Genomic DNA, 25,190 nt, shown 5'->3' on the forward strand with positions numbered 1-25,190 from the left:
ACCTTAGAGTTTATAAATGTCTAGAGAGATACAGTAGAACTTAAACTTTCCTATAAATAAGCTCATATTCCCCCAGGGATATTAGCTCTCGATTGTGATGCTGACAAATAGCCTGCCACATTTAGTTGAAGCAGATCTGGCAAGAGAAACAAAAATATCTAGTTCTATGACTTTTAAATGGTTTGGAAATCGACTCATCTTCCTATTAAATATTCTCCAGCTATAGATAACTAACAAACATTCTGAGCAGAAGTACACTGCCAGAGCTTGAAGTCTTTCCAATTTTCCTAACAAAATGGCTCTTTGGTTCACTGATTACTTGGTATCAATCACAACTCCTCTGTTATATGATTCAGTCCCTACATTCTAATATTCAAGTCATTGTTAGGAAAGAACTATTCTCTCAGTAAAAGGAAAGAGACAGGAATACATTTCTCCAAAAGCAGTTGAAAGAAGAGACATGTTATTTTACATTTCAAATCGCTGTGAACCTGGATCATATCCTCACAAGTTGGTTTTACAAACTAATGAATAAGAGATAAGAGATTCTTTCATCTGAGCCTCCTTAAGCAAAGGGCCTCATTATGATGGATAGCCAAGGTGCACTTCATTGTACATAATGAATACAGAAATGGGATTGATTACTTGGCCTTCTGTTTATGTTCTGTTGCTGCTAAATCAACATTAAAGGAAGGTTAATACTCATTTTTCTCTCAGGCTAAAATGCCTCAGGCAGAATCATATGACTTTTGGTACAGAACTCCAGTATCCCATGAGAAATGAGCTTTTATTCGATATTCTCAAGGAAGCGGTTTTGGATTATTTCTTAAATTCTCCTATTTGCTACTCAAATACATAGATTAGATGTTGAAATGGGAAGTGAAAAGTGAATGCTCACATGTTTAAAGGAAGGAGAGAAAAGTCAGCAACTACAGGTTTGAAAGTCCAAAGAGTATTAAGAGTGGGCAAGAGAGAATAGGAAAAGAGAAGAAGAGGATTAGGCCTTCATTATTAGGGATTCACAAGGATTGAATGAGACCACAGCCGATTAACTGATGACCTAGCTGATCTGTTGAAAGAGTTCTGGATGTTTCCTCATCCTAGTCTTTTTCTTTCAGTGTTCCTGATGTTAGGAAATAAAGAACCCTTCAAATAACTCCACTTATATTCAGTATTTTGATGCTTGAATCCTCTGACAGACATGCATTCTCCCCCTCTACATCTATCAATTGCCCTGAGGAACTGTCCCCTGACATGGACTATGTGCCCATATGAGTTTCCAGCTAGGACAGTGCTTCCCACAGTTCAGTGTGCAGCAGGGACAATATGTTAGTGGCACAGGAAGTGGGAGAAGTTCCTTGTGGAGCTGAAGTGAAGGGTGGGAAGGAGCAAGGAATGGAGAAGCAACATGGCCTAGTGGAGAGAGCACAGGCCTAGAAGTCATGAGACCTTAGTTCTAATTCTGGCTTCACCGCTGGCTTGCTGCGTGACCTTGTACAAGTTACTTAACTTCTCTGGGCCTCAATTTCCTCTCTGTAAAATGGAGATGAAACATCTGTTCTCCTTTCCCCTTAGACAATGAGCCCTGTGTGGGCAGGGACTGTCTGACCTGATTAACTTGCATCCACTTCAGCAGTTAGTACCATGCTTGCTGCACAGAAAGTGCTTAATAGTTAGCACAAAAGAAAAAACAAAATGAGGCGAGGTTCTGAGGATAAGGAAGCAAAGCTTGGGTGAGTATTTATGGTGGAGGAAAAGAGTTCAAAACATCGTCGCCTATCCCCGCCTGGCCCCCACGAGGCATCTAGATGGCAAGAATATTTGTTAAACTTAAGTATCATTATACTTTGTCAATTATCCTCTTTGCTCAGTCCAGAAGAGCGGTGAATAAAGACGGGAAAGGAAGAAAAGGGGTGAAGGGAGAAAATGAAAGGTGAGGTAATGCCAGTCAAGATGGAGGAAAAAAGAAAAGAGAGACAGAGAGAGAGAGAGAGAAAGTAAGGATCAAAAAGAATTTGAGGACAAGAGGAACTTGCCAACTGAGTAGGGTTCATATTCCAGAGCTTTCAGTACAAGAGCAAGGAGGGGAAACAATCCCCCATAAATCCAAACCATGAAGCAAGGTTTGCATTATGCATTACCCATGGGGTTCATTTTCAGCCTTCTGCTTCTCCCATTTTGTCCAGTTCCCCAGGCCTCTTCCCAGGCAAAGGCTTAGAAACAGAATTTCACTCTGGTATTCTACTGGTATTTCTTTTCCAATTAAGGTTAAGGCCAATTAAAATCCTAATTTCTCTATCCAATTGGGACCCCAAATGTGAAAGTGTATCCCATGACAAATCCACCAGGATCAATTATATCAACCAAACTATGAGGTTTATGAAAAAGTGCTGACCATCCCTCTATCCCTTTCTACCCCTTTCCCTCTTCCCTCCCTTCTGACCTTCAGTCTCCTTTGCATATTGAGGATGATCAAATCATCAATCAATCAATCACATTTACTGAGGGCTTACTGTGTGCAGTGTGCTGTATTAAGTGCTTGGGAGAGTACCATATAACAGTTGGTAGACACGTTCCCTGTCCACAGCAAGCTAGCACTGGTAGCCCCCACACCAATATCAGAGGTACTGAACAGTTCAGGTATGCCCTCCCTTTCTCAAAAAATTTGGGCTATTAGCTTAGAAGTTGACAAGCTCTACAGTCCTGACTATAATAACTGTGGTACTTAAGTGCTTACCACACGCCAAATACCCCCTGCCCCTCCTACCTCTCCTCCCTTCTCTCTTTCTACTGCCCACCCCGCACTCTCCGCTCCTCACTGTCCCCCGTTCTCGCCTATCCCGCCGTCGACCCCTGGGCCACGTCCTCCCGTGGTCCTGGAATGCCCTCCCTCCTCACCTCCGCCAAACTCATTCTCTTCCCCTCTTCAAAACCCTAAGAGCTCAACTCCTCCAAGATGCCTTCCCAGACTGGCTTCCTCTTTTCCCCCTGCTCCCCCTCTACTCCTCCTTCACCTTCCCTCAGCTAAGCCCTTTTTTCCCCTCTTTCCCTCCCCCTCTCCCTTCCCCTCCCCTCAGCACTGTGCTCGCTTGCTCAATTGTATATATTTTCATTACCCTATTTATTTTGTTAATGAGATGTACATCACCTTGATTCTATTTATTGCTATTGTTTTAATGAGATGTTCATCCCCTTGATTCTATTTATTGCTATTGTTTCTGTCCGTCTCCCCCGATTAGATTGTAAGCCCGTCAATGGGAAGGGACTGTCTCTATCTGTTGCCGATTTGTACATTCCAAGTGCTTAGTACAGTGCTCTGCACATAGTAAGCGCTCAATAAATACTATTGAATGAATGAATGAATGAATAGAAGCAAGATAATCTAATTGGACACAGACCCTGTCCCACATGGGGCTCATAGTCTAAGGGGGAGAGAGAACAGGTATTTAGCTCCCATTTTGTAGATAAGGAATCTGAAACATAAAAGAGTTAACCAACTGGCCCAAGGTAACACAGCATCTAAGTGATGGAATCAGGTCTCCTGACTCCCAGTTCTTTGCTCTTTCCATTTAGACCATGCTGCTTCTCAATTGATCTGTATCAATTAACTGTCAATCGATCAAGGATTTTCTGAATCCCAAAAGAAACTACCTGAATTAGCAATAGAGAGTTTTCAGCTTGCAAACAGCAAGTTCAAATGCATCTTTTTTTTCAGCCCAATTCCACAGTATATAAGGAACAGAGACAGGAGATGCTGTGTGGAATTCAAAACGCTTCCAGAAACCTCCCACTGCAAAGTCCTGCATAAGGAGGGAGGTTTTCAGCAATTCAGCCCATTGCACAGATCAATCGGGAGTCTTTACTGAGCTGTCCCTTTTGTGCAGAGAGAGCACCGAACTGGTGCTGGGGAAATCATGATAGAGGTAAAAGACATGATCCCTGGCTGGGATTTGGGAAGATTTGGAAATAAAACAGTTTTTAAAGATCACCACTCTGGCATAGCAGCCAAAGAACACTATGTCCTCCTAGCTTTCAATGCTTAAAAGTGTTAGCTAACCAGAACTATTGTGAAAAAATGCAATATCCACACAAAGTTCTAGTATGGCCTAGTGGATAGACCATGGGCCTGAGAGTCAGAAGGACCTGGGTTCAAACCCTGATTCCGCCACTTGTCTGCTATGTGACCTTGGGCCAGTCATTTCACCTTACCTCCTCTATAAAATGTGAGGTCCCTGTGGGACAGGGATTGAGTTTGACCTTATCAGCTTGTATCTCTACCAGTGCTTAGAAGAGTGCCTGGCAAAGAGTAAGCACTTAGCAAGTACCATTAAAAAACAAAAACAAAACAGAAAAAACAACAACAAAGTTATGCTATCTATTCCACCTGTTGGTGTCTCTCAGAGAAGGAAGAAGATTGTTCCCTGAGACCGACTACAGAGAGTTGGGAGAGTTGAGACTCTCACTTAGAAACTGTGGTTCTTCTGCACAGGAGAAAATCCGTGGTGGAAACAGATTTGAAACCCATCACCGGTTGCCCCCTGTAGTAAATTGCAGCAACACCTTCTTCACGCTTTACTGGGGCTCCTTTCAATCAACAGTGGGCTGAGTATGTGCTGGAAGCAAGCAACAATCATGCCCATAACAGCCTACATTTGCAAACACTTGACACGTAAAATGATGACAGTCACCCGGGTAGAAAGGAGGCGTAGCCTTTAAGGCACGTGATGGGAATGCATGAAATTCCGGAGGGGTGATCCTGAGGATGATTGCCTGCATGCTCTGCCTCTCAATAGTGACTTTCTGCCCTCTTTTCTCCTATCATATGTGTCAGGGAAAAGAAGTAGAATTTAGAGCAGCAATACTTCATAGGTAATAAAAATGGAGCCCATTTTAATGCATTAATACCTAAAGAGACTGAGACACACCATAAATATGCACTGAGCAAGAAAGGGGTGTGCATGGAATAACAAAATGACTGCCGCTGATACTATGGTCTAGGGATAATCACTGAGAGACAGTTTTTTGGGTTGTTGTTTTTTACTGTGCTACCTGAAGTCTGCAGCACATTCAACTAAGGCTCTGCAGCTGCCTCTTCCCAAGCCCCTCACTCAGCCTTGTAAACTACAGTTTGTGTAGCAAATGTCAAGGGCAAGAGGATTCCTTCCTAAAGGGGGAAAATCTATCCAGTACATAGATGCAGGACATTTGGCCATGTTTCTTTCAGGAATGTTCCCCAAAAAACCCCACAGCTCTGCCCAGCTTATTTAGTGCCAAGCAAAAGGGTAATTCTCTGAGGACTAATCAAAATGCAGATGCCTTAGCAGTAAAGTGTCAAATTTGGCAGCCCAAATGGTTAAATGTTGTAAAGCTGCAAAATTACTCTTGATAAATAATGAGCAATCTGATCATTAGGCAGGACCTCCTCTCTTAGTATCTGAAAAGAAACTTTCCATTTCCCAAATTGGAGTTCTTCCCCAGAGGTTTTGGTTCTGATGAAGTTTTGCTTTCCAAAGAACATGCAATTTGTCAGAATGGCCTGGAACCAAACCACTTCTCTGTATCCATTGATTCTTCTGCTAATTTTAAAAATAAAGTTTCTGAAAGTCATAAATCAGCAAAGGATTATGGTGATAAGTGACAGGGAAATAGACCAAAACTAAAAAAGCGTGTGAGTAAGTGAGAGGTGGTTTGGCAAGACGTTTGTCTTTGGAAAGATAGTCGGCATCAGTCATTTCTTAGATCATTCATGAAAGTCTTTACTCTTCGTGCATTTAATGCTGTTAAAACAATGGAGTGTCTATTAAGAGAGACAGACTTCTGTCTTGGCAGTAAATCACCCCTCATGTCAAAAAACAGTACAATCTGAGCTGAAGTTGGGTGATTTTGAAAGCAAACTGACTTCTTGTGTTCTATGTTTTGCAATTTGCAGTGGAAGCAGAGTTAATCTCAATCATCCCCTGTCCAACCTGGGAAGGGGAGAGGTATATTTTACAAGAGCACTGAATTGGGTGACTCACCTGAAGAGGTGTTCATAAATTTTCAAGGAGCAGAGTGGCTTGCACAGCACCAAACACTGCCTTGCTCCAAATGTCTGGGCACCAGTGCAAAAGTGCTGGAGATTCTTAGCAAGTTGGTATGGATTGCAGTGCTAGTGCTTGGAACTAATGCGAGACGGCTTGTTGGAGGAGATGAGATTGGAGAAGGGCTTCAAATGTGGGAAGAACAGGTACTGGCCATACTTGAGAAAGGAAGGAGGTCCAGGCCCAGGAAAAAGGGATGAGGGCAGGAGACACAAGAGGAAGGTAGTTAAGGTTAGCTTGAAAGGAGTGAAGAGAAACAAGGTGAGCAGTAGTGGATGAAGAGAGCAGATAAATCCGATAGAGAAAGTTCTTTGAGAGCTTCGAAGCCAACTGTGAATTTTTATTTTAAGTGGAGGGAAAAGGGAAGTCAATGGAGGGTTCTAAGGAGAGACGTGGGGCCAGTGACGATATACCGTGGAGCACCATGCAGTACAGATCCATCATTTCAATGATGAAGAGAGTTCACTGTCACATCTTTGTTCCTTGTCGGTGTCTGTCTGGAAATTGATCTGTCTACTATGGTTTTCTATTTTTCAACTTCCTCTTGGGTCAGGTCACTAAATACCTTTTCTTGATAAACTGTTCGTTTTGTTCCACGTGGCCATTTAGTTTCCCTGTTCTTTGCTGTCTCTGGAAATACAGGTTCAGGGTCAAGGAGGATCCTGGATTCCATATAGTTCAAAGCAATTCGGTGAAGGCACACCCTTGCAATCATTTTTCTCATGACTTAGCATGCAAAAAGGGCAACTCAGGCCTCCTTCCTTCCCCTGGGACTCTAAGCAAAAGTGAGCTCTCTGGAGAGAGACATGGATCTGGGCCTTCATGTGAGAAGTACAGACTGTAAGCTCTTTTAATTAAGGATTATGTCTACTAACTCTACTGCACTCTACCAAGTTCTTATTACAGTGTTCTGCATAGCAAAGCCCTCGATAAATGCTGTTGGTAGACTGAATAAGAGCTGAAATTGCAGAGGGTGACGGACTCTTAGCAAATGGGGTTTGTTTCCTTTAATGCTAGTGCTCAAAGGCCACAGTGGGGCCTAGATAAATTCCATACTTTGCTCAGAGAACCTCAGGTATTCAACAGATAGACTTTTGGCTCGAAAAGAGACTGCGGTCATTTTTTAAATGCGCTCAGCTTTCCTAGTGAAGGATTGCCTTCTCCGAGCCAAGAGTCGTTATGTGTTCTGACCTACCGTCTGTCTTCGTGTGCTCCGTACCGCCACCCCTCACTCATCCTCCTACAATTTACTTTTCACTGTCTCTCCACTGGGTTTGGCTGTGACTTAGGGCTATTGCTGCTTTCACCTACACGGGAAAAATCCCCTTGCTTTTCATCTGGCGTGATGGCTGGCACGTTCCTCTGTCAGATTAGTTAGGCAGACTGAAGCGATGCTGCAAAGGTGGCATCCCTACTCAGCTTCTTCATGGATCAATTCCGAAATCCAACCTGGCATTTTTGCTCACACATATGATTGAACAACGATGTCAGCCGCTCCCCTAGACAGCCCTGAAGAACGATCCCATCTCTGAACTTTGAGCTGAGCAATTTTCTTGGAGACACTGAGTTACCTGCTGTCCACAGCCTTCTTCCAGCATTGAATCTCTTAATCTTGTCTCTTTTTCAACTACCTTCACTTAAGACAATAATAATAATAATAATAAACTATGGCTCTTGTTAAGTGCTTATTATGTGCCAAAGCCCTGTTCTAAGAGCTGGGATAAATACAAGTTAATCAGGTTGGACATAGTCCCACATGGGGCTCACACTCAATCTCCATTTTACAGATGAGGTAACTGAGGCCCAGAGAAGTGAAGTGACTTGCCCAAGGCCATGCAGCAGACATGTGGAGGAGCTGGGATTAGAACCCAGGTCCTTCTGACTACCAAGCCTGTGCTCTATCCACTAAGCACACTGCTATAATGCTAATAATAAAAATGCCATCTGTAAAAGCACTTACTATGTGCCAAAGACTGAAGAACTATGCATTACTGGATTCAAGGTAATCAGGCTGAAGACAATTTCTGACCCTCAGAGGGCTCACAGTCTAATGGGAGGGAGAACAGATAGTGAATCCCCATTTTTTCAGAAGAGGAAATTGAGGCACAGAAAAGTGACTTGCCCAAGGGACCAGACAACAGGCAAGTGGCAGAACAGGGCTTAGAATCCAGTTACTCTGACTCCCAGACCTGTGTTTTTTCCACCAGGCCACACTGCTTCTCAGACAACTACCCTCTCCCCTAATTAACTTCTTATATTTTTTTTTTGTGCTCACGTGGTGCTTCCCAAGCACTTAGTAAAGGACCTTGCACCCTCCGGCACTCAGATAATGCTATAACTACTTCTAGAATTTGACATAGCAATTTGCTCATGCTATACAGAACAGTTTTAAGAGACACTGTGCTTCAATTTCTAAACACTGTTCTTCAGCCATCCCATTAGCTTGTAGGGTCCTTGAAGGCAGAGATTGTGTCTATTGTACTCTACCAAGCACTTAGTACAGTGCTCTGCATAGGGTAGGTGCTCAATAACACCACGGATTGATTGATTGATTGATTCTGAAGAACAGAATGGAAAGAGAACATGTGATTCCTCATCACTGTAGAGCTGCGTTGGTGGCAAGAAATCAGGAGCCAAGACAGAAGAGAGTCTTCTGGAGCCTCCTGCAGGAGGGAGGAAAGGGGCATTTAGGTTAGGGAAATAAGCTATACAAGTGGATAATCTTTAGTCAGTCTATAAAAGTGCTTCTCTGGTCATTAAGTTGGGAGCTGGGCAAAATCTCTCCCCACCGAACCACTATGTGGGAAGTTGCCGAAACTCTCTCTTCCTCCTCTCCCCCATCCCGATCAATCATATTTATTGAGACTTTACTGTATGCAGAACACTGCACTAGGCGCTTAGGAGAGTACAACATAACAGAGTTGGTAGACACATTCCCTGTCCCCATGTAGCTCGTCCATTAGTAAAGCAATAAATGGTTCTTTTAGTCTCTGCCAAACTAAATAGTAGTTTGTCAAAATTACTAATGTGGAAAAACTGACAAATTTCCCTCATTTTAATAAATTGCTTTAACTTAAAAACATTAATCAACTTCTCCAAGTCACACATGATTTTCTACAGTCTGTTATTTACCCAATATTGAAAACAAAGTCACTTTCCATTCCCCGAAACGATCAGAGCAGCAGGTACAGGGACAATAGGGGGTGGTTCAGTTTTGTAAATTCCATTGAGTGTAGTGGGATTCTTGCTGCAAAATCGTGGCTCAGTGGAAAGAGCACGGGCTTGGGAGTCAGAGGTTGTGGGTTCTAATCCAAGCTCTGCCACTTATCAGCTGTGTGACTTTGGGCAAATCACTTAACTTCTCTGTCCCTCAGTTACCTCATCTGGAAAATGGGGATTAAGACTGTGAGCCCCAAGTGGGACAACCTAATTACCTTGTATCTACCCAGTGCTTAGAACAGTGCTTGGCACAGAGGTTGTGGTTCTAATCCAAGCTCTGCCACTTATCAGCTGTGTGACTTTGGGCAAATCACTTAACTTCTCTGTCCCTCAGTTACCTCATCTGGAAAATGGGGATTAAGACTGTGAGCCCCAAGTGGGACAACCTAATTACCTTGTATCTACCCAGTGCTTAGAACAGTGCTTGGCACATAGTAAGCACTTAACAAATACCAAAATTATTAAAATGCAAAGTGCATCTTTTGGAAAATTTAAGGGATACTTCCAAAAAAAAACCAGAATGGGAATATTCTTCCCTGAAGGCACATTAATGAAAGAGGGGAGAGTCCTGATGCAGGGTGGCAGACCCCAGCTGCTGCATCACTGTACGGAGTGAGCATTAATAAACTAAGGGGAAGCTACAGCTGGAGGAATAGGAAAACGGTAGCAAACCTAACGAGGACTTGAAAGAGAAACCCAGTGGAGAGTAGGAAGAGGGAGAGATCAATTGAGCCTACTGGAAGAGCATCAACTGGTGTGGAAGAATGTTGGGGCTCCAGGATTGGTCTGATGAGAGGGAAACAGCATGGCCTAGAGCACAGACCTGGGAGACAGAGGACTTGGGTTCTAATCCCCAATTCATCATTTGTCTGCTGTGTGATCCTGGCCAAGTCACTTAACTTCTCTGTGCCTCACTGACCTCATCTGTAAAGTGGGGATTAAGATTCTGAGCCCCATGTGGGGCATGGGTTATGTCCAACCTGATTAGCTGGTATCTATCCCAGTGCTTAGTACAGTGCCTGGAATACAGTAAGCCCTTAAAAAAAGCATTAAAATAAATAAATGAAAAGGCAGAGGGGTCTGTGTGTGTGCAGGCAGTCATAAAGTCAGTAAACAGATTTCTCTTTGAAGCCTCCTCTTCTCCTGCTGCCTTCAGCACTAGTTCAGTGGACTTAAGAAGAGTGTAGAGCACTGAAGTTCTTGTTAAATGGATCTAATGTCCCATCAAAGCCACAATGCCAAACCCTGTGGCCTCAGAGGCAAGCGAGCTCCCCAGCCCTTGCTCCTGAAAACAGAGGCTCTTAGGGAGCTGTTGCCCGACAACTTTTAAAATCAGTTCCTCTCAGGAGCCTGAATGGAAACCATCCCAACCACCCAGCCTCCCTGGCCTATCATGGTGCCCATGCTCCCCTGCCCCTCCCTCCCAGCATTCCTGGGAATGCAGGTTGTAGCTATTCCAGGAGGAGCTATTTAAGGAGCTAAAGTCACGGTGGCATCTGGCTGTATCTGTCATCAGACGATCCAGCCCGTAAATGTGCCTCTCCGTAATGTGTGTTCACAGCATCTGAGCAGGTGCGAACTGCGGAGCTCAGCTCTCACCTTCATCGTATCTTTACATAACTCTGTGCTGCAGTGAAGTGGCTGAGGCAGAAAAATGTCCCAGGTCTCAACAATTGTTCCTTTGCGCAAGAGGTCTGTGAGGCTGAGATCCAGTTCTGATCCAACCCTTTTGGGTGCTCTCCACCTCTGACTGAATCCTTATCGCTACTAAGCCAGTTCCCAGTCATGATTAAAGCATTAGGGACCATTCTTCCCACAGCCATGGTTAATTACAATATTTACTAAGCACTTACTAGGAGCCAAGCGCTACCAAACCTAGCTTGTTCTGGTGTAGCACAGTCTACAAGTTGGTGCATGTAGGAAGACACTATCATGTACACGCATGTGTAGCCAGTCAAGGCATGATGCTACCCTGCACATTTCCCACACTCTGGAGATGAGACAGTGAGCATTTGCACCTCTTCGTTTAATATAGTAAAATAGTGAGTGATAGGGTAAATAGCGATCTTTTAGGGGTGGACATTCATTCAGTCATATTTATTGAGCTCATACTGTCTGCAGACCACTGTACTAAGAGCTTGGAAAGCACAATTTGGCAACAGATAGAGACAATCCCTACCTAACAGGCTCACAGTCTAGAACATAATATAGTTGATAACATAATATAATATGGACTTAAAATAGTGATTTTTGTACTGAACATTGTCACTCATGATGGTACTTTTCAACCCGCCACCCTCAAACCCATTGATTTACACTGAATCAGTAGTTACTATAGGATAGTTTCCTCATCACATGAGGTTCTCCCAAAACACAACTACAGTAGAGTTTCTTTTTTCACAATCAATTATATTTAGTGTAGAGGTAGAAAATGCTTATGCCTCTTGTCTTTGCATTGAAGGCAATATTCAGTGTGAAAATTACAAGTGACATGAATGCTGGCTCATCATCATCAATAGTATTTACTGAGTGTCTAGTGTGTAGAAAGCTCTGGGTGAGCGCTATTCTGTGGTCGCACTTTATAAATCATTCATGACACAGAGAAAGTATTCTTACATTTTCAGCAATAATTCCCCAACTCTCAAGACCTTCGAGAGGGGGAGAGTTATGGAGCTGGAGGCTATGTTAAACCCTAAGTGTATGACTATGTGAATGCAAGCTAGAGTCAATCCACGAGGGAGGTAGCAAGTGTTTTAATTCACCCCACACTGCAAAAATCAGATACCCTTTGTTTTTCCTTTTTTTAGCATTTAATTTTTTCACTTGAAAGGAGGAGAGCAAACTTCAGCAATACATTCCTTCCCTACATCATTGTCCTCATTACCAATGGCAATTATTGAGTACTTACTGTATGTATTGGACTGAATGCTTGGGAACATTTAATGGAAATAAAAGATACAAGGTCCCTGCCCTTGAGGACTTTATAATTTAGAGGGACAGAGAACTGTCATAAATCACTAAATATACATTAAGGAAGGCATATATAGAATATTTAAAACAAAAGAAATTAAATCAATCAGTGGTATTTACTGAGCACTTTCCTGTGGGTAAACCACTGTACTAAGCATCTGGGAGAATGCAATGTAAAATTTGGCAGACAGTTCCTTTCCTACAAGGAACTTACGTAACAAATAAATAAGCAGAGTTGTCTAAGGGTGCTAAAGTGCCTGTCCTGGAAGGAGGAAGGTTAGTCAAGGAATGCCTCTTGGAGGAAGTGGCATTTTAGTGGAGTTTCAAAGGAGTGCAATTTGGTGAATTTGAGAGGTAAGGTGCATCCCATGAAGGAGAGAGGTGAAAGCAATGAGTCTGAGATGGGAAAGTCACAACTGAGGTTCTTTTAGAAGGTGTTTTTGGGGAAAAAAAGCAAGGGAGACAGTGGGAGTTCCTTAGGAAAATAGAGAAGAGAAGTTGATAGAAGAAATCTGACCCCATACTTCCTCCCTCAACTCCTTTGAATACTCTTGCCCTTTCCATCTGACTGACTCCAAAGGCTGAGCCAAAGGGGCCCAAGTAAGAAAGTACATGAAAATGGTGACTTTATCATACTGGAAAAGTACTGGAGAGGGAACTTTTAAAGTGGTACTATCACCACTGTACAGTCAGTCAGAGAAAGAGAAAAATAGCATCAGAGTCAGAGAGAAAAGAGGGTGAGAAAGACAGATAAAGCTTGAGAGGAAAGAGAGAATGAATACGATACCCCACCTCCTCCAGTACAAGGCAACTCCAGCTTAATTTTCATTCCTTGATCATATCCTCCCAACAAGAGCTTACTACTATAAAGTGCTTGGTACTCAGGAGACATTCAATGAATAATAATGATAATAATGCTGCTTGAAAGATTCAAAAGCAGAGGTGACAACACCTGACCTATGTTGTCCAAACCAAAGACTGGGTTAGTGATTTATTCTCAGGCATACCTTCCTCTGAGAGTCTCTGGGGTTTGGCCAAAAAACCAACTATGTCTTATTTCCTCCTCCCAGGCTAATGATAATAATTGGGGTATTTGTTGAGCACTTACTATATGCCAAGTATTAAACCAAATGCCAGGCTAGATACAAGATAAGGAGACCAGGCCCAGTTTCCATCCCATATAGGATTCCCAGTCAGGGCCCATTCCCCATATCCACAAGGAATATGGAAAACCTTCTAGGTCTGAGGACCGACCAACCATTTTCCTTCTCAACTAACCAGTGGTACAGTATTACACAGATGGCTTCTTTTATTTGTCATTTAAAAATCTTTGAAATATTTACCCTCTCCCTCATCCTTCCTCTTTATTTTCCAGTGTAGAATATGACTTCCGACAACAGGAAGGCAGATTCCATCAAGTCCTAAAGACCCTGGATCAAGTGGAACAGATTCCGGAAATGTCCCCTCCACAGCAGGTGCCTGTAGACCCTCCCGTCCCCGAAAAACAGGACATTCGAAGAAAAAGCAAAAAGATGAAAAAGAAATGTTTCTGGTGGATTTGAGCTTGCTAGTTACCACTGGCTACCTGATTCCCAGTCTGCCTTCCAGAAGAAGAAGAGCTGTAACTCGAGGCTTTCCAGCTCTGCAGTGAAACCACAAACAAAGCCATGGTACCATGCTCATCAATCAGCACTCAGAGGACAGAACTGTGGAAGCTGACAACTGAGCTTGAAAATATACACAGGAAAAAAAAAGACTCATCAGCTTGTCCACCATGTATTTTAGGGGTTAGAGATGCTTAGCAGACAGCAAACCATTAACCGTCAAATAATAAAGCCAAATTTTTGTGGTTGGAAATGGAAGAGGAGGAATGCAAATGGCCACTCCCACATCAGTCAAGCAACAAGTGGGATTTATTGAGCACATACTGTGTGCAGAGCACTGGACTAAGTTTTTGGGAGAGAACAATACCATAGAGTTAGACACGATCCCTGCCCTTGAGGAACTTACAGTCTACGAGGAATTAAGTTTAACCTCCCATAGCCACAGACCCCACAACTCTCAGCATGAACTGACCTCACCTAACAGGTAGGAAAGCTAGGAAGATTGTGGGAACAGGAGGGTCCCCAAAGGGCTGGCTGCACTCTGCACTCTTGAGGGCAAAGGCCTGTTATGAGCCATGAGTAGCATTAAACCATCACTTTTTCTCTGACATCAGCAATCCTTAAGCACAAGGGAGGAAAGAAAGAAACCACAGGGAAAATCCTGTTTGGTAAAAATCATTTTTATTCTTGAACTTTACAAGGTAGCACAGTACAGTGTCCCAAGTTGTCGATTTCATTTCATGCTGTTGAAACACCCCAGACACTTGAATTCTGGGGATGCCCCCACCTAGGAGACCAGCAGGTGTCTGGCCAGGATTCCACCCCCTTGTCCAGCCTGACCTCCACGTTTCTCTTAGTGAAGAAGAGGAAGGCAAGCCAAGAGTCTGCCAACCCCCATTCTGCCAGTGCACGAACCAAGCACTGTTTTTCCCAGAGCTGCTGGGCAATAGGAGGGCTTAATTCCAGCCCTCCTCAAGATGGACATTTGGCTGAGTTCTTGATGAGAGTCTGTATGGCTTCTTTGGGGACCAGTCACCTGCAACTTTTCAATAGTCGCAAGATTCAGTAACAAGTCCACATTCTCACTGCCCATTACATTTTGTCCTTAATTAGCTGGGAAAAATGTAAATTTTAGAGCTAACACAGTGTCATGATTCTGTTCACTCCTTGACTGGTCTGTCAAGCAGCATTTGGAGGACTGTGGGCTTCGGCTGTTTTGCTGGGTTCATGAAACAATGACAAGGTAATTGAATTTTTGCTACACTCTTGGGAAATGGCAAAAAAAAAAGGGTTAATGGGCCTTAAAGCTAAATTAAATTCTACCCAGCTTGTAGAAGCCTCTTTTTTGTGTAATTTGCAGGAATCGTGAGCTATCATGTAGCTGTACATATAAAATACCGGAACATCATTTCATATAGAGCTGAAAAAACAATATGTGGTTATAGAATAAATGTGCTTTTGAGCAAGCTACAGGATGATCCTGCCAAGCTCCCTTGAAGAGATTTGTGTTCATTCCCCATACATAAGGTACCTCTTACCCAACTAAGTGTGTTGTACTGCAGGTAGGATCACTTTCAAAGTACTGCATTGGACAAAATATTTTCCAAGGGAGAAAGGGGAAAGGCACAGAAATTCCTTAGCTATTATGCTCTTAGAGTATGTCTCACTTAAGATGCTCTGGGGCTAATTCTATAATATTTAAACCCACTGTCACTCATAATCTAACTTTGGATTATATAATACTGGGTATACCTCTCCTGCCCCAGAAAGCCAACACTTATTACATATATATTCCCGAGGTCACATCAAAATATGATATAGAACATTAAAAGCCACAGGCATATATTTTTATAAATCCCTTTTGATGGCCCCTTTATTTCCACACCCTCCCAGAGGTTAGGGGCTCAGATACCCTTATCAGGGGGCAGTGAAACATAATTATGCTAGGAATTATTTCTCTAACAGTCAGTTTCTTGGAAAGATGAGGATCTTTACCAAAGCACAGCTCAGTCTCCCTCAGGGTCCAGTCTCGGAAAAGGGAAGAGGAGCATCCCAAGACCACACAGATAGAGCCACCTTCCTGCCAAATAACTAGCACCATTTGGGGAATAAGAAACCACCTATCCACTCATGGCAAAGCTCCACCTATTTTGTGATATATTGTACAGCATCTACCATTATATTCTACAGAAATACTGTACTTGAAATTGCTCAGTTTCATGGAGATAGCTCAACCTAGCAAAAATGATTTTTTGTAAAAAAAAATAAAAAATTTGAGGACTATGACATCCACGAATTCTAAATTATAGGAATTCACGCAGCTACTTTCTCTGTAGTTCAACAAAAATTAACTCTCACTACACTTGGTACTAAATGCTAGCTCATCTATAGAGCACCTTCTTAAAAATCTGATGTACTAATGTAATGTTTTGTAAATTTCTAAACTGTTTTAAATAGGATACTATCTTTTGCAATAAACTTACATATTTTTTCCTAGTTTTTAAGGCTCATTTCCTCTCTGGATGGTGTGATGCAATGTATAAGCTTACCACACAAGAAGAGGAAAACATCTCCAATATACAAAGGAGGCATTATGGTTCTCCCTCCAGCTGCCAAGGAGGGACAGGATTCTCCTGGTGAGGTCATCTGACTGCACTCTGTAAAATCCACTCTGACTTTTGAGGATGAACTTTCCCTAAGGAAGTAGGCACCTCCTGGAACTGACCACTCTAATGGAACTTTTGCTCTTCTTTGATCCTAGGCAGTGACGGGCGGACAGCAGTCTGGGAAGTAGCAGAAAGCTGTAATGGATTTCGCCTAGGTAAGGAGGGTCAGGATTTAATTACCAAGGCAAGGTTTGATAATTAATAGTTACTGACCTTAGAATCATTCACTAGATCAGTAGCATTTATTGAGCCCCTTCTGTGTGCAGAGCACTATACTAAATGCTTAGGAAAGTACAATAGAATGAATAGACATGATTGCTGCCCTAAGGAGTTTACAATCTAGCAGGGAAGACAGACACTGAACAGTAATAGAGTATATAAGGTAGGTACATATGTGATCTGGGGGAAGAGGGGTGTCAGGAGTATTTAAGTGTCTAACTACTCAGAAGGGATAAGAATAATTCTAGAACTACCAGCTGCTCTGCCAGAACCCATTATATTTTTCCCAAGTTTGGGCCTCCCTGAAGGAGCCACCCAGACAAAAAGCAGCACTATGCTGTGGAACGAGACTCCGGCATGCTACCTAGTTACGCACCTCCCTGAGTGAAAGCCTTATTGAAGGCACATTCATTCATTCAATCTTATTTATTGAGCACTTACTGTGTGCAGAGCACTGAATTAAGCACTTGGGAAGTACAATTCAGCGCATCTCCTCCGAGAGGTTCCCTGACTAAGCCTTCATTTCCTCTTCATCCTCTTTCTGCATTGCCCTGATTTCCTCCTTTTATTTATCACACCCCTCCTGACCCACAGCAATAGTGTACATATCTTTTAATGTCTGACTCTCCTTCTAGAATGTAACCTCACTGTGGGCAGGGAACCTATCTACCAACTCTTTTATATTACTGTACTCTCCCAAGAACTTTTTACAGGGCTCTGCACATAGTTAGTACTCAATAAATCTGACTGATTGATTGGAAAGAGTAAGGTTCCCTCTTGACATTATCAATTTGTGAAAACTTTGAGGGCCTGGGCACACATTTTTGTTGTCCTCATAAATCACAGGAAATACCTACCTAACTCCTGCGGCTTAAAGAAAAGTCCATTATGACCTAAAGAAAATTATTTCTTCCATTTCTGGATCTGCTGTTTTCATACAAAGAAGCCTGCATTTTTAATTTCTTCCCGGAAAGATTGGCTACACACTACTGGGAGAACAAAATATTTCTGGAGAACTGAAAGTGATTGCAGAGCAGAGAAATGAACAGAACCTAAGTGTAAGAATGAATTCAGCATTCGATGAGTTTTTGCCTAGTCTCTTTAAACAGAGTTCCTTCAACTTTTCACATAGAGTCTTTCAACCGCAATACTATTGGCTGCTCCAGAGTATTTTCCCTGGCCAACACCCCACCAATCTATCCGACTCCGTAATTTCCAAAAACAAACTGCATTCTCCTGGGCTTCTCCATGTAGATCCTGTATTTGGCATAAATTGCCACAGCTGCTGGTGCACAGAGGGGGAAAAGGGATTACTTCTCCCCTAGACAAATCTCGGCTCCATGCTGTCCAAAGGACAGCCTCATGGGAAGATAACAGGGTAAGTTCAATAGCTAACAACTCTTCCACAGAACAGTAAACAAAGGAGCAGCACATTTCAGCTGGGTGGGAGGATGTACTCCTCAGGCTTCTCACTGTTGCAGGAAGGCCATTTGAGACCGTGGTTCTCCTTTTAAATTTTGCTGACAGTTCCATTCTAGCCTCCTTTCAGAATTATCAATAAAATTACCTTCCAGTGTTTTTCCAGGGTGCTGTCTGTAGTATGAGAAGAAAAAATGCATCCTGAAATTAAAGCTGATTGCTATCTTCATTCACACTTTCATTAAAATGACCAGGTGTATTACATATGACAGTCTCTTTTGGTTGGAGTGCAGTTTAAAGAATGCTTGAAGTCTGTCGGCTAAAGAAGTGCCTCAAGAAAAATACCTTCCCTTGGCTTTGTCTCAACTAAAATAGAAAAAAACACAAGGAAGGATTAGCAGCTCAGAAGTCTGTATCACTCATAAATTATAGTAAACTACTTCCATATTTTCTTAGGTTACTCAAGTACACTATAGTAAATTGGATTCAACTGAAACCCAACTTTTTCAGTATCAAAAAATGCCACAAATCATCCTGTCAATGTAGTACTACTCCATCTCTTTATTAGGGAGCTTAATGACCATATCCTAAGAAGCCCTTGCAGAACTGCACAATGCTAAATTCCAGGTGATCATAGCAAAGGTCGTGTGCTGACAGGTCAGATACTTGCTTGTCATTTTTATGGGATAAGTAGGGCCGTGACTAAAATGGTCTTGATAAAGAATGAACGCACAGCTATAAATGATATATTTGATATAGAAAAATAAAGGCAAGCTCCCCTTTTCTTTTGCCAAACTGCTCAATAATACTTTCTCTGTCAGACCTGAAACACTTCTCAGAAAATAAAGATGACAATTGTGTCTCAGTGAGTGGTTTTTACTAGGGTTACTCAGTGCCTAGAAAACCAATGCATAGAATCTAGAAAATAAAATATTCCTATTTCTCAAGTTAAAGCTGTTTTGGAGGATGGGCCAGGAAGAAATTGAAGAGAAAACAAACAGGCCAGTTTTGCAGCAATAGAGGAGACTGGCCTGACAGAAGTTTCCACTCCTGAAATTGAAGGGTTTAGGAAACAGCAGAGGTAGTCAGGCACCACTCCCAGCAATGGGAAAATCCGTGGAGAAGCCAAGTTGGGGAAAGGAGAATTGGTGTGTCACCGCTCCAGAGGACAGAGAGTAGGCAGGGGAATGGGAGAATACTGAGCAGCTGTGGGAGGGGCAGATCATGGAATTTCCCACTTTATCTCTTCCCCAGCTCTGCCCTCTTTAGCTAGGCAGTGACTACGCAGTTTAAGCCATTTGGACAATGAAGGAGGCAGCGAGATCATGAGGCCAATAATCCAGTCAACTTGAAAGATGACCTGACAAACAGGTCCTAGCTCAAAATGATGGTAATTCTTTGTGGGATCCCAGTACCGACCTCATCAATCCCCAAATTCATTTCCATTCTCAGTCTTAGATCCAAATTAAAGTACGACATGTCTACCACCTCTGGTTGTATTCTACTCTCCTCAGGGCTTAGTACAGTGCTCTGCACAGAGTAAGCACTCAATAAATTCAATTGATTGACTGAATCAGAAGTAACTTCAAAACCCTCTAACAAGGTGATCTATTGACTAGGGAGGAGGGACGTCATGAAACGCTCTCCCCATCCCAAGCATTAGGATATTTAACTGCTGTTTGTTTTATCCTCCAAATAAATTCAGTGACAGAGAGAGCACTTAGAAGTTAGTCTGTAGGAAAGAGATGTGACAGATAATAATAATATTAATGGTGTTTAAGTGCTTACTATGTGTCAATTACTGTTCTAAGAACTGGGGTAATAATAATAATAATAATAATGTTGGTATTTGTTAAGCGCTTACTATGTGCTGAGCACTGTTCTAAGCACTGGGGTAGACATAGGGGAATCAGGTTGTCCCACGGGGGGCTCACAGTCTTAATCCTCATTTTACAGATGAGGGAACTGAGGCACAGAGAAGTTAAGTGACTTGCCCTCAGTCACACAGCCGACAAGTGGCAGAGCTGGGATTCGAACTCATGAGCCCTGACTCCAAAGCCCATGCTCTTTCCACTGAGCCACGCTGCTTCTCCTAGCCATGCTGCTTCTCCTAGAGACAAGCTAATCAGGTTGGATACAGTCCCTGTCCCACATAGGGTTCATAGTCTTAATCCCTATTTTATAGATGAGGTAACTGAGGCACAGAGAGTGACTTGCCCAATAACACAGCAGACAAGTGGTAGAGCTGGGATTAGAGCCCAGATCCTTCTAATTCCCAGGCCTGTGCTCTATCCACTAGGCCATGCTGCTTCTAGTCCAGAGACTTGGATTCGTCCCTGGTTTATGCCAGGGTCAACTTTTAAGGAAAGAGTCAGTCCAGACTCAGTTTTTCCTTCCATAGAATAGGAATAAATTCCTATGCTTTCCTATCTCCTAAACGTTTGTGAACATACACTATGGCTTCCATCCTATAGAGTTTTTAGCTTTAGCCCAAGGTGATCGGAGTCTTCCCCTAGCAAGGAAAGAAAGAGAAAAAGAGAAAGGGAAAAGAATAGAGAGCATGAACGATAAAGAAAGGAAATACAATGTGCATTGGATGTACATATCACTTTCACCACTGCTGACCTTCAGCTTTCATGCTGACTTTAGAGACTTTAAAGTCTAGAAAAACTGGGTCTTACTGTAAGCCTCCATTTGATGGGATTTATTTTCTTAAACTCCTTTAAGAAAGCCAACAGGGAGTGATAGCCGGAACCTCTCCGCCCCCAGTGGTTCTTGCCATTAGTCAGGCTGCTCAAACCAATGTCCATCTCCTTCCGGTCTGAAGCTACACTTTCATACTTTGGTTATTCTACCTCATCGGAAATAGCATGGCCTAGTGGAGAAAGCATGGGCCTTAGACACAGAAAGATCTGGGTTCTAATCCTGGATCTGCCAATTTCCTATGTGACCTTGTGCAAGTCACTTAACTTCTCTGTTCTCAGTTTTCTCAACTGTAAAATGAGGATTATTGTCTTTCCTCCTACTTGGTCTGTGAGCCCCATGTGGAACAAGGACTGTGTCCAACCAAATTAACTTGTACCCACCATAGTAGTGCCTAGAACTGGGTTTAATATGTAATAGACCCTTTACAAATATCATAAAAAATATCTATTCCAGGGTTTAGTAATACACATATGGCACCCTGTCTGTCTTTCACACAACTCTGTTCTCAGCCCAGCTGAAACAACAGCTTAATTTTGTTTCATGAATCAGTATGATAGAGTAAACAAGGCCCACATGAGGGATTCCACAACAGTGACAAAAATTTTGTGAGAAAGGAGAGGAGGAAGCTCGTAAAAATGAAAAAAAATTGTTTAAGCTATCCTTTGATAAATACCATCTTGGTTTCTGGAGCAGACCAAAGATCTCAAGCCATAACCCTCAAATGAAATCTCTGTGTTTGATGATTGGGCACTGAATGCCAGGATCCAGACATTTATCAAAGACTGACCTGGCATAAAATTTCCTAGAATAAGAGCCTGAAAGCCCACCAGGTATTTCCGATCCAGGGGTTAATGAGAAGGTATAGGGGAGTAGAAAAGACTGATTTTGTTACTCAATTGGACTTAAGTTTGAGCTGAACAGGGTCAGCTCCCACACACAGAAATACCCAAGACACCTGGACTGTACTTTGCCCTTTCCAGATCCAGTAGAAAAGGGTAAGTTGATGGTGATGGCATTTGTTAAGCACTTACTATGTGCCAGGCACTGTTCTAATCACTGGGATAGATACATGCTAATCATGTTGGGCACAGTCCCTGTCCCATATGGGGCTCACAGTCTTAATCCCCATTTTACAGATGTGGTAACTGAGGCACAAAGAAGTTAAGTGACTTGCCCAAGATCACACAGCAGACAAGTGGTGGAGCCAGGCCAGGGCTCTTTCCACTAGGCCAAGCTGGCCTACTATAGCCAAGATGTAAATTTGGGTCATAGTTCTGAGCACCCAGGGACAATATAGAATGTCAGGGATTTGAGGAAGGAGATGGGAGGACGGAAGGGAAGGATTGGGGAGAGAATGTAAAGTAATCCCCAAAATAGCAACACAGGCCCAAGGAAGACATGGAAGGGCAAGGAGAGATAATTCAGGGGATGAGAGCAGGACAGTCTCTATAGAATCCTTGGAAGGGTCTTTCCCTCCCACCCCAAGATCTTCAGTCCCTCTCTTCTCCTGTGAAACTTGGCTCAAATCCAGTTTCTGACAAACTCAGTGAGCTCAGAAAAGAGTGAAGTGGTGAATCAATAGCTTATCTGCTTGCACCATCCAGGGTTCAAAAGGGTTTTTTTGTCTTCCAGGGCAAGGACAGAGAAGAAGAAAAGCTTGCGAACTGAATGTGCTTTCCCCCCTCTCCCCACTGTCTGAATTTCTATGGTCACCCGATCATCATTTGCTCATGGAGAATGCAGCGAGGGTTGTGATCAAAATGAGTTACCACCACTACACCAAAGTCGGAAATCTGTTTTCTCCCATGTTTCACTGAGAGAAAACTCCTAATGAAAGGATCTACTGAAAAGCAGCAGACATCAAGGAAGAGGGGTGGAGAATAGAGATGGGAAAGCTATCATAACACTTATGGGAACATTACATTTTCCTTTTAATTTCCTATATTGCATTTCATATGATAGTGGACTGAATGGGAAATGAAATTTTCTAATGTCCAATACAAAAAAAAATTAGGATTTTCTCAAATTTATTCCTTCACATATGGCTTCTGAAGAAAGCAAAATGATGGTCAGAAAGGTACTATATGCACTTTGAAAAGGTGACATTGTTAAACACACTCCTTGGATGAAATGGATCTATCTACAGCTCATGGAAAAGACAGCATTCCCATAAAGCAGCTATTCTGAGGTAGACAGTCCTTTTCAAGGATGGAAAAGTGAAAATTCACTGCATACCAAAGTTCATGGGTCAAATTGAGGAATACTCCCTCCACCCTCTCTGAGTGGTAGATTCTATTTTCTCCGAGGAGAGAACTTTTGGAAATGGCATATGCCTGTAAGATAATCTGCAGATGAATGTATTTTATTAAATGATTTTATAGGGTTAGGGTCACCTTGGAAATTTTATTTAGAGTTACTTCTTAAGCACTCTGGAGGTCTGATTGGAGTATAAGCTCTTTTTGGGCAAAGAATGTGTCTCATGCTTCTGATGTACTTCTCCAAATGTGCAGTATGGTGCTCTGTACTCACCTGGCGCTCGATACCATTAGCATTACTACTGCTCTTGCTACTACTATATGATCTCCCTCCCCACTCTTCCAAAAAAGCAATTCCCTATTGGAAGAATTGAGGGGTGAAATCAAATCCTGAACTGGAAAAAGTCAATTTTAATACTTTAACAACATTGGGGATGTTGACTCATTCTAGTTCCTATGATACTGTTTTTATAAGCATCAGCTTCATCATCATCAAGATCACCAGAGGTGATCACTCTCCCCATCTTCAAAGCCTATTCAAAGCACATCTTCTCCAAGAGGCCTTCCCCGACTAAGCCCTCATTTTCTCTTCTCCCATTCCCTTCTGTATTGGATGTGCAACCTTTATTCATCCCTCCATCAGCCCCACAGCACTTATGTGTATATCCATAATTTAGTTATACTAATATTCATTCATTCAATGGTATTTATTGAGCGCTATATGCAGGGTACTGTACTAAGCGCTTGGAATGTACAATTCGGGGACAGATAGAGACAATCCCTGCATCTGCCTCTCCCTCTAGACTATAAACTTGATGTGGGCAGTGAACATGTCTACCAACTCTGTTACACTGTACTTTCCCAATCACTTAGTTCAGTGCTCTGCAAGTGCTCTGTAAATGATCAACAAATACGACTGATTGAGAACACTGCTCATCCTATAAAAGGATGATAGAACCCTGGAAAGTACCTGTTACAAGACATCCTGCCACCTAATTTATCCACTGTCAATAATATCTGCCTTTCTCTTTTCAGAAAAACAAAACAAACAAAAAACACAACAAAAAAGCAAATCCTACATTTTGGCCTTATCTCTTGGAGACCTCTACTTTGTGCTTTACAGCTGACAATACTGAAAGCAGCAGAAAACTTGTTCCCATTCATCACTAAAAAGAAAATGAAGGCAGCTAACAGCTTGACAATCTTGATTCACTCTCAGATTGTTTAGCCTTTTTCCTGGAGACATCAGGGTAGTTGTGAGCACAAACAGTGGGGATGCAGGGTGGCTTAAACCTTTCCTCTTAACATACAGCCACGAATTGCTGTGCAGGCACGATGCCATCTGCATTTACCTTTTTTAAAATCACACAATAGATTCCTCTGTGCAAAATTGGTGTAATTAAACACAAAATATATCACCCAGAGGCTTATTTTTACCACAGAAAATAAAAGCTCGGTCCCATTTGAAACTCAAATTACTTGATCATTTCCCTTCCAAAAACTTCGTGAAGAATGAATATCCCTATTTGCTCCAAAGGTCCTAGTTCCAGAGCTATTCAAAGAGCCTGGCTGGGGCCACCCCCTAGAATTGAGAGGCATTAACAATGGAACAGGTGAGGGGAGACCCCAAAATCAGATTTCAGCTAAATGGCCTTAGTCTCAGCTTGTTACTTCTTGGCTGTCCTCAAGAGAGCAAGCTAAGATTTGATGCTTACAGTGCCAAGTGGCCTTTTCTAAAGAAATTGAAAAGTTTCCTTACTTACAAGCCAAACAAGTTGCTTTTACTCATGTATAAAATCCTTCCCACAAGAAACCCAAGTTGAAGGGTAGAGGGAGATTGAGGGGAGCGGGGAGGAAAAGTTGCTCTGAGACTATTTGTCCTCATGGGCTGGTAAGGATGGAAAGAGTTGTCTTTTTTCCCCCATTTCCAAGAGTTGGGGGTATCCTTAGACCCCCCTCAGCTCCATTAAAAAAGACAACAGTAATAGGTAAAGGGAAAATAAATTAATTTCAGCCAAGTGAAAACTTTTTGCAAAAGTAGCTTTTGGTTGT

General features: G+C 42.4%; 2 protein-coding genes across 5 annotated transcripts in view; one reads left to right on the forward strand and one right to left on the reverse strand.

Moving 5' to 3' along the window:
• Window positions 1–16,369, forward strand: part of INSYN2B (inhibitory synaptic factor family member 2B) — a 104,364-nt gene extending 87,995 nt beyond the window's left edge. For both annotated transcript variants that reach the window (XM_007673343.3, XM_003428583.4), the window contains one exon: window positions 13,645–16,369. In XM_007673343.3, coding sequence (XP_007671533.1) covers window positions 13,645–13,831 — 187 coding nt within the window. In that variant the 3' untranslated portion in view covers window positions 13,832–16,369. The remainder of the gene's footprint in view (window positions 1–13,644) is intronic.
• Window positions 1–25,190, reverse strand: part of DOCK2 (dedicator of cytokinesis 2) — a 359,556-nt gene that overhangs the window by 187,565 nt on the left and 146,801 nt on the right. The gene's annotated exons all lie outside the window — the stretch shown is intronic.

The sequence above is a fragment of the Ornithorhynchus anatinus genome, chromosome X1 (assembly GCF_004115215.2).
Source record: "Ornithorhynchus anatinus isolate Pmale09 chromosome X1, mOrnAna1.pri.v4, whole genome shotgun sequence".
In the NCBI taxonomy this organism is placed as follows: Eukaryota; Metazoa; Chordata; class Mammalia; order Monotremata; family Ornithorhynchidae; genus Ornithorhynchus; species Ornithorhynchus anatinus.